The sequence below is a fragment of the Mugil cephalus genome, chromosome 1 (genome assembly GCF_022458985.1).
Source record: "Mugil cephalus isolate CIBA_MC_2020 chromosome 1, CIBA_Mcephalus_1.1, whole genome shotgun sequence".
Lineage (NCBI taxonomy): Eukaryota > Metazoa > Chordata > Actinopteri > Mugiliformes > Mugilidae > Mugil > Mugil cephalus.
Genome location: NC_061770.1, coordinates 25,270,991 through 25,281,046, shown reverse-complemented (window position 1 = coordinate 25,281,046; position 10,056 = coordinate 25,270,991). Strand labels below are relative to the sequence as shown.

General features: G+C 42.7%; 1 protein-coding gene across 1 annotated transcript; it reads left to right on the top strand.

Annotated features, from left to right (window-relative positions):
- Positions 1–470: 470 nt before the first annotated feature.
- fkbp1ab (FKBP prolyl isomerase 1Ab) lies at positions 471–9,613 on the top strand. The gene is made up of 5 exons (XM_047608135.1): positions 471–662; positions 875–922; positions 4,481–4,593; positions 6,691–6,858; positions 8,344–9,613. The coding sequence occupies exons 1-4, from the start codon at positions 626–628 to the stop codon at positions 6,817–6,819; spliced, it is 327 nt and encodes a 108-aa protein (XP_047464091.1). The 5' UTR covers positions 471–625; the 3' UTR covers positions 6,820–6,858; positions 8,344–9,613.
- The last annotated feature ends 443 nt before the right edge of the window (positions 9,614–10,056 follow it).

The window sequence follows — 10,056 nt, the reverse complement described above, 5'->3', positions numbered from 1 at the left end:
GAGGCTTCATACAAATATCCCCTGTGGAACGAATGTCCTGTATATGTCATAATGTTGTTAAAGCAAAAACTCAAATACCTGATAATTGTAGTAGATAAGTTTCTCTTTATATAATAGTCATGTTTATTTTGATACCAATGAAACTATGATCTTTTATGGACAAATTTGTTCTTGCATCCAAACTTTGTGCCTGCAGTACCTACCTATCCACCTAAAACATGCAGGGCTTTAAATGATTTCATTTCCTCCACGTGGCGTCATTGAAAAGCACTTTTTATGTCATATATTTATTTCGCAGTAAACTGTAAAGTGCTCAGAAATTAGCGGAGGAAAATGTTGGAATGAAACGCGTTTTATTTTGGAGGTGGTGGGCGGAAGTGCTGCTGCGCAGTGTGGGCGATGACGGTGGTCTCCATGCACAGGGAGAGAGAGGGAGGGAGGGAGGGAGGAGGGAGAGAGACTGAGAGATCTGGGAACATCCGCCAGAGGAGCGAGCAGACAGACGGGAGTGTTGCCGGGTGCAGGGACGCAGCAGCAGCAGCAGCAGCAGCAGCTCCAGAACTCACCGCTGGAATAATAATTACAATTATTACTATTAGAATAATCAAAACAGAAAAATACAACCATGGGTGTGGAAATCGAGACTATCACCCCCGGTGACGGTAAGGCCAGGGTGCACGGGGAGGGGAGGGAAGGGGGGGTTGCGTGTTGCTTGTGCTCGACCACTTTTGTGTTGTGCATGTAATTCCAGCGCAGACGCAGGAAGCGCTGCCTTTAATTGCGTCGTGTACCCTCTCCTCTCCTCTCCTCCCCTCCCTCCCTCCCTCCCTCCCTCCTCACGTTATGTTAAGCGCCTCTTTTGGTTTCTCCGCAGGAAGGACTTTCCCCAAAAAAGGACAGACGTGCGTGGTGCATTATGTCGGTGAGTGTGAAACGGGAAACTTGCTCCGCTGCATGCATGCGTGCACGGACACATTCTGTCTGCAGAATTAGCCGCGAAGGCCGTGGAGAAGGCAAGTGGAGTGACGGCTGCAGGCAACTGTCTCCTACACCAGTGTCTGTGTGTGTGTGAAAAAGAGAGAGGGGGGGAAATAGCCCAGCATGGGAATCCTCAGAGTGGCAGCACACGCAGATATTGGCAGTCCAGTCCAGACCAGACCAGACAGGGGTCCGTGTTGGTTGATATCTGGGGGACAGTGGCACTGAGTTGTAGGCGCACAAGCAGCAAGCAGACACGTTTCAGACTCAAAGTGGGGCAAAGAGGCACGAGTCGGTTGTCAGTCACAGACTGGGGTTGCGTGGAAATTGAAGCACTTGCGCTCAGCAGAGGAGGCAGTTGGGACCGACTGCGCTCCGGACTCACCACTGCGTAAAATAAATGCGCGTCTCCTCAGTCTGGGCCGAGCGCTCCATTCCAGAAGCCTCGTAAAATAAATGTGGCTGAATGTTACTACTGTATCTGCGTCTGGAGAATTAACAAAAGAAAGAAGGGAGGGGGGGCTTCAGACGGATTCTGCCGCAGGGTTCACTCAGATGTCCAGACAGACACACAGGCTTTAAATCCCGTCTGACTTCCTGCGCTTTTCTGTCTTTGTCGGGAGTTTCTCCGGGGTCGTTTTGGGGAGGGAGACGTGGGGGGGTTGGTGGCATTTGGTTGAGCCGATTATAACCGTCTGGGTCTGACTGCAATAATAGCAGACTGACTGTGTTGTAATATTTTTGCAGAGACCACACAAACATATGACTCACTATAATTAAAGGGTCATGATGTCAGATTTTTTTTTTTTAATATCATCTGTTTTTGAGCCTGTGACCAACAAACATGATGATGAGGTGTCTGGACATTATTGTCTTTACAGATGGATGTACAAAATTATATTATTTTATTCTAAATTACTCATTTTGACTGAGCTTTTCCACTGTGCCCTTAATTTCCTCCCGGGGACAAATAAAGTTTTCTGATTATGAATCTGAATGAGTGAAAAATCAAACAATTGATCAGTTTTTCATTTTGGCTGCTGATCAAATTCCTGCAGCTTCAGCTAAAAACACTCCAGATTCATGAGGATTAATCTTCTGGGGAATGTGAACGTCTATTGCAAATTATTTGCAAAGTTTTACGACTGTAGTTTAGTGATGAAGCACGTTAATAATCGCCTATTTGCATCAATGCCTCAGTTTTGCAGACATTTGAGTATCGACCAAAGCATTAAAGCATTAATGTTCCAGATACTAGTGCTAGATGTTATTAATCATGCTAACATTTGCTTATTTCTTTTGAGCCACGCTAATGTTTAGCAGTTATAGGTTTGAACATTTCCATTGTTGTAGTTTAGATAATATTTGCTAATTCATGTCAATACCTTCAGGTTTGCAGATAATTGATCATTTCAGACCAAAGTGTTGATGCATAAAGACTTTGAAACAGCTGTGAGAGGGTTTAAACTTTTGGGTTTTTAGTTGCTAACGTCTGCATGCTCAAATTCTCACCTAATACTGATGGTTAGCGGTTAGAAATGTGAACATTTTTGGCATTGTTAGGATGGCTAACACTTTCCAGATGTTATTGGTATTTGGATTTAGCAGGCTAACGTTTGTTAATTGCCTTTGAGACAACAGCTACATTTACAGCTAAAAAGTCACAGTGGAACATGGAGATTAGCAGCATTAGCTTGAATCATAGGCTTTAATAGCGTCTACATGATTTTAAAAAAGGGTGGAGCGCTGTCGTTTTAAAAGCAGTTAGAGGTATTTTTCTTTTTACAGATATCAGTACATTACAGTAAATGTATCACTGCATTAGAAGAAACTACTGGAATCCAGGCTCAGAAACCTGGTGTTGTGGTTCACATTTAGTGTGAGCTCTTAGCATTAGCATCTTTTATTTAGCAACACTTATCATAATAAAAATGACTTAAAACTAGCTAATCCACTTTTCCATATAAGAGGGTCCTCTAGTACGAAGCTGTTAGAGCTGTGTTGTATAAAGCTCATACTTTGGTATCAGTGTAGTATTTCACGGCATTGAAATCAAGTCCATATAAATATCAGGAGAACTGATTTGTGGCTACATGGTAATGTTTGTGGACCATTTGTTTATTTGTTATTTCATATCAGTCATTGTCGAGTCCTTAATTTGATCTGATAATCTAGATTTTCCCCGGTCTCCCTGTATTTACTGATACGTTTCACCATGTTTATGCCACTCAGGGGGCGTGGCCCCCAGGGGGGCGTGGCCCCGGGCAGCACCACAACAGATTTGTCATCACAGGAACATGAATAGTCTAGTGTCAGTCCCTCCTGTAGCTGCTGAAATGTTCCAGTGCCGATCAAAGTGCCAGACGGATCCAGTTAGCACCACTGCAGCGTATTAAAAGACACAAGCCAAACACGCAACACCATCAGCAAACTGGGTTTTTAAAAGAAGGCCTTTGCTTTCCAGCATTGCTAGACGCCGTACATTCGTCTGCACCTGTTAGTCTGGCAGAGCTGCTCTCAGACTTGTAGAGACTCACATTACTCACTGTAACACAAGCCTCTTTGCCTCAAGATTATGTAACTTGACATAAGACCCAATTCGAGCCGCGGGCCACTCGCAGCGAAGCATTTTTCTGTTTCTCTTGAGGCATAAGAAGCCTGGATTCTCTGTATTTGTTGGTTAATATGACTCAATGGGCAGGATTTCCTCTCCGGGCCGTCTCCCTTCCTGTCGGCCGACGGAGCAGCCTTGACATGAAACCGGATATTCCTCTGCACAAGCAAGAAGCCAGACATCTGCTGGAAGATCAAAACCTGGATTTTTTTGGGGATTCTGCACAGGCTCTGTCTGCAGGAAACGGCCAGCGTGGGAAAATGCTCTCACTGCATCGTTTGCTGGCGGAATGACGCCTACAGATCAGCTCCTTTAGGCTCTGCTGCATATCTACGTGTCCAGAAGAGGACAGGAGACCCACTTTGCCGCCTGGATTACAGGGTCTACATCTCGCCAGACGCCCCCTGATGTGCTTGGTGACATGTGCAACGTTGCACCTACGCACACGTCACACTGTGCCAAGCCCCCTCCCGCACACACACACACACACACACACACACACACACACACACATGCTGCGTCGCTGGTGCTAATAACAGTAATAGAGCTGGCGAAAATAGTCTCGGAGAGTCGCTGCTGTTCTGTGGATTGATTCTTACGTTTTCCCCGACTGTCACACTGAAATCCACCCCTGCTGCAGACAGCTGCTGGCTATATCTGAGATCTTCTTCATTTCAGTGCACACACACACATTAATGCACAGTGAGCAGGGATGATGAATGTCTGTGGAAGATGTATTTGTCGTCCAGTCGTTTTAGAAAATGTTCTATCATGAGCTTCCACCTGCTGAATATATCTAACGTTTCAAGCCTCTCATATATATATATATATATATCTGTGTGCACGCTTCATTTTCTTCCTCCACTCTGTCTCCATGTCTTTTTGCAGGCTCCCTGACAGACGGACGGAAGTTCGACTCGTCTCGCGACAGGGAGAAGCCTTTTCGCTTCAAGATCGGCAAACAGGAAGTGATCCGAGGCTGGGAGGAAGGCGTGGTGCAGGTATGCAGGAGCACCAGGAGATTATAAACTAAAAGCACAACACAGAGGAGTATTAGGACGTTCAGTCCGCTCAATCTATTTTCTTCCTATTAATCTGTGTCCAGGACATGTGACATGTAGTTACAGTGCTGCATGAAACAGAAATATTATGCATTTATTTACCTCACAAAATGACACAATATTACGTACATGAGAGCTGCAAATGTAAAGGCCTTGACTAGAAGTATTAAATTTAATTAAGACAAATTTGAGTCCATCTATTCAGAAATTAACAAAATTAATCATTTGTTCATATCTGTGAGTTGCTAAAGCAAGTGAAGCCTTGTTTCCAGTATCTGCTGTGAGCTCCTTGTAGATAAATGTTTCTGGTAACTGCTGATCAGTGTCTACAGCCGCTTGGAGGAAGTTGATCCCATGCCTCAGAACAGAACCACTTCAGTTCTGAGATGATGACAATTGAAAACAATTGTTTTGTCTGAGCTCTTCAGAAAGCTCCTTTGTCTCTGCCATCTTTACAAAAATGTTGTGAAGGTCGGACTGAGAAAAAACACATTTTTTTAAGCAAAACAGGAACTAATCAGCACCAGAACGTGTGCCATTTTTTTAAGCAATGTAGCAAAAGAAAACTCATGTATGTACCTACTAGTCCATTCTATTCTCAATGTTTTTCTATGATGGTTTCCAATTTCTGAGTGTTACTGTGATGTAGCCTGACTGAATCTAATGGTACGTTATATTTGTACTCAAAAGTCGGACTTTCCGAGTTCCTAGTTGGAATTTCCAGCAGGAACGTGCCCCGAAGTCAGTTTCTCCCCAGAAAGTCGTAGAATCCTCACTACCCCCGAGTTGAGTTTCCAAGATGGCCGCCCCGTGTGTAAACAGTAATTAGAAGCTCCTGTAATATTCCGTTTATTAGCTCTTCTGATTAGTTTTTGTCGTATTAAATTGGTCGTATTTTTTACCACATATATGTGTAGAAAGGCTGTTGTAATTTAAGTTTTTCATGTGTTATATGGGAGCTACAAGCCCACGTCACGCTAACAACGGCTAAAAACAACAGCCTGGTAAAACCGGAACAGAGACAAACACCATCGTGGCAAACTGGGGTTAATAGTTTATTTTTTGTTTCTACAAACGAAAAAAACTTTTAAATATTTTTTGAACTTTTGAATATTTTTAGAAATTCCTGCCTCATGTGATTTTGTAGATTTTGTCGCTATAAATAATTCTAGTGAAAAGGTTATTTGTTCCATTTACAATTTTAATTTCACTCTGCACTCAAAAAATGTAAATACTGAACACACCAAGTTATATTTGAACAAGTCTAGAGATTTCATGGACACAGCCATCTAGTTTTCCGACTTCTGTCTGGAACGCCGATAACTCCGGTGTGACGTCATTCCCGGTGCTGAAATCCTCCCTCCGAGGTACATTGAACGCACCATCAGTGTTTTCCACAGGTTGCACGTATTCATCCTCTTCAGAAGACATGCTAATGTGCATTTATCAGAGCTCTGAAACTGGGAAAACTCAATAATAAAGGTCATCCAGCCAAGTCTGTGAAGGTTCTCAGTCATCCAGGTCAGGGATTATCTATAAAATAGGTCCAAATGGATTCGTGGACCACTCTACAAGTTCAATTGTCCTAGTTCCAGCTTGTGGTTCTTTTTTTGTGCTTAGTCACGCAGTGGATGACATCATTGGTATCGTGAGAAAGAAGATGCGTTTTGCTGTTGATAATGTTGTTATCGTGCACTGAAATGCATGAATTTATTGACAGGGTTCCATTATGGCTTTTCCATTCACTCTGCACACACCAGGCTAATAGAGCTCAGACACGGCTCCATATCTCACATGCTCAGGCCTGCAGTGTTTGGATGAGGAGGCCGGTAGCTATTAAAGCTTCAGATGACTGCAACAAATATGGTTTTAGGAATACGGACGGGGCGTTAGTAAACAAGCTGTTTGTCTCTGTGACTTCTCATTGTCCCCTGTGGCTTATTATCTGACTTATGAACACTCATGATCCAATTATCGGTGTCCGCTAACACCTGTCACCTCTTTCCTCTCTTTGTGTCGTCACCCTCTTCACTCCAGATGAGCGTCGGACAGAGGGCCAAGCTGACCTGCTCGCCCGATTTCGCCTACGGAAACAAAGGCCACCCGGGCATCATCCCTCCCAACGCCACCCTCATCTTTGACGTCGAACTGCTGGGTCTGGAATGAAACGAAACAAATCCACGGCCTGTTCTTTTTTTGTGTTGCGTAAGTAATCCGCAGCAAATCACAGTTTGCTGGACGCTGTGGTGGCTGTTAGGTTTAGCTGCAACTGTGGATCACATTGTTCTCAAGGTCCGGCCGCTGCGAGGACGAGTGTGGGAGTACTTCAGTGCTTCACACTGCAACAAGCTGCCGGGGTTTGTATGGAGAGATGAGCGAATTCATGCACTTCAGGTTTTACTGAAGGTATTAGAGGCAGCATTAGGAATCACGCACATACAGATTGGATGCACAGACTGCGAATAGGACAATGAGTCCAAGAGTGTTGCCTCTTGACCTTTGACTCCTGTTCCACATATGTTAAACTATAGTATGGCATAATAGTTAACAGTGTACAGGGTCTCAAACCATCAGAAGGCCTCAAAATAGACAAACAGAGCCCAGTCAAACAAATGAAATACTATTTATACATTTATTTATTCCAGAAAATCAATCATTGCAAAAAAGCTGATCAGTGTCCACAGCAGTTTGGAGGAATTTGCTGAGATGTTGGTGTTTTCCTCTCATGAACTGATGCCACAACTTTTCTACTGGATTAAGGTCAAGACTTTGACTTGTTCCTAAACATTCATCTGGTTCTTCTGGAGAACCACTGGTGTTCTTGGGTTCCTTGTCTTCCTCCATGACCCAGTTTCTCTTCACATTCAGCTCATGGACTCATGTCCTGACATTTTCTTTCAGAGTTCACTGGTAGAATTCACAGTTCATTGGTCCATCAATGATGAGCAGATGCAGCAGAACAGGCCCAAACCAGGACATTAGCGCCCCCATGTGTCATGGAGGGATGAGGTTCTGATGCTGGAATGCAGCGTTGGTTCATCTCCAAACATTTAAACCAAACTATTCTACTCTGGTCTCATCTGTCCACTAAACATTGTCCCAGATGTTCTTTGTGGACAGAGAGCAGTGTCTTTGGTTGTTGAGTGGATTCATCAACATGAACATCAGCCATGTGAGAGAGGCCTTTGACTGCTTAGACGTTCCCTGGTTCCTTGGTTCCTCTCCCACTATGATGGAGTGATGTTTGTTGGTGGACCACTCCTGTGGAGGGGAACAGTCGTCTTCAATCTGTCTGACTCTCTGTGGATTATTTGTGGCTTCCAGACTCTTTACAGATGGTTGTGGAACCTTTTCCAGCCTCATGAACAACAACAACTCTTTTTCTGACCTCCTCACAAAGCTCCTTTGATCTGTTGCTGTCATACACTTCAACACAAATGTGTGTTTTGAAGATCAGACCAAATCCTGTGAAAATTTGCTGATGTTTTGAGTCATTCTCACACAGAAACGTAGAAAGTTCTGAAGGGCGCAAACACCCTTTCATATGGAGGATGATTAGGGCCAAATTCTTATTGCTTTGAAGTACTTACATACTTAATGACATTAAGGTTGAGTGTGAATCTAATCAAAGTCTTTGGAGGAAACTGCTTCTCCATTTCAAAGAGCTTTTCTTTCTCCCTGTCTTCACAGGTGACTTCCTACCTGGGTGACCTGGAGAGAAGCTAGGAGAGTCTGCCCCTTGAATAAGAGGCTCAAGTCAACTGTTCCACTACTTATTTCATCAAACTACAACAGTTTCTGTTATTTTGTCTCTGTGACTTAATTATAAGTATTATTATAAGTTAATTATATATACTTTTTTTTCCATCCTATTCTTGCTCCAAGAAACTGCGGGCCATTACCTTACAAACCTCCACATTCTTAATCTTGAATGGTTTAGAACTGCTTTTCTTTGTGTGTTTTTATTTTTATGTTTTGACGTGTAGGTTGTGCATGGTGACGCTGGGAAGTACAAAAAACGCTGATGAACCACTAGCAGCTTGTCACATTACCAAAAAAAAAAAAAAAGTGTACAAAAGGAAATAAAAAGCACACACTTGTATCCTATCCAGCTCAGATTTGGGTGAAATGAAAGTTCGAGGCTCGGCGTGAGTCACGCGAGGCCTGAATGGTGCAACACAGGAACTGAGCTGCATATATCTCTGAGTAGAACCTCTGTTTTCTTTCTCACCGAAGACGCTAAGCGAAGGAGGCGCAAAGGAGAACCAATCACAGCTGGCGGATGATGTGTGCCTCGATGATCTCACAGATATGTGGTTGCTACCTTGCCCTGTCTGCATGTACCAGACCCGACAGAAAAACCTTAGCGCGCGTACGTCGAAAAGCTTTGCATACGATATGTTATTATATTTATTACTATTATTATTAGATTTGTCTTCTACATCTTCGCCGACTCTTTAAACCCCATTTAAAGCCATAAACGGGTCAAACGGTGCAAAGAAATTTTTGAAATTTACAAAAAAAGAAAAAGGGGGGTGGGCAGTGGAAGCAATCAAATTGTGACCCACCCTGACATTATTTTTTGAAATGACTTCAATCATGTATTTTACAGATGCCAACTTTTTATCTCTGGGAATCAATTGTTTTTTTCTTCTTTTCTTTTTTTGCCACTGTCAGTAAACTACCACACTGCCTAACGGAAGTCTGTCTCGCACACAGGCGTCCTTGTGGTTTTCTTTGTATCTCAGATGAATAGTTTTAAATGGAGTTTAATGGAGGAGCTCGCTGGCTTGGCTGTCTGATATTGACCGTGGCTGTCGGTGTTTTTACATATTGGCCGAGCTGTGACTGGTGCGGGCGGCAGCAGTCCACCTCTGTGCTGTGTAGTCATGTGCTGATACGTTACTGTACGCAGGCTAAACGAATGAAGACATATTTAAAATAAAAGAAGTGCTCTCCACCTTCTGACTAATGTTGTTTTTTATTGCTTTTTCTTTCTCCCCTACTTTTAATCTATTTTATTCATTCTTTTCTGAAGACCCCTCTGGGTTCTGTAAAGCATCCTGAGAAAATTTGGATATTTGTTGATACCATAAATAAAATTGTTAATTATTTTACCAGGTCAGTCCTCTATGCTAGAAGACCCTGAAACAAACAAGTAGTTTTTAAAAGCAAACTAAAGGCCCACGTTTTTTAATCTTGCTTTCAATTGAATTTTATTTACTTTTTAGTCTGGTTATTTGTTGAATTTTATTTATTTCATCATTTTTAATATTTTTAGTCTGACTTTTAACTGAATTTTACTACTTTTTTTATTATTATCATCTTTTTAGTCCAGTTATTATCCGACTTACTTATTTTTGTTATTATTTGTATCCTTTCAGTCTGGTTATTAGTTGAATT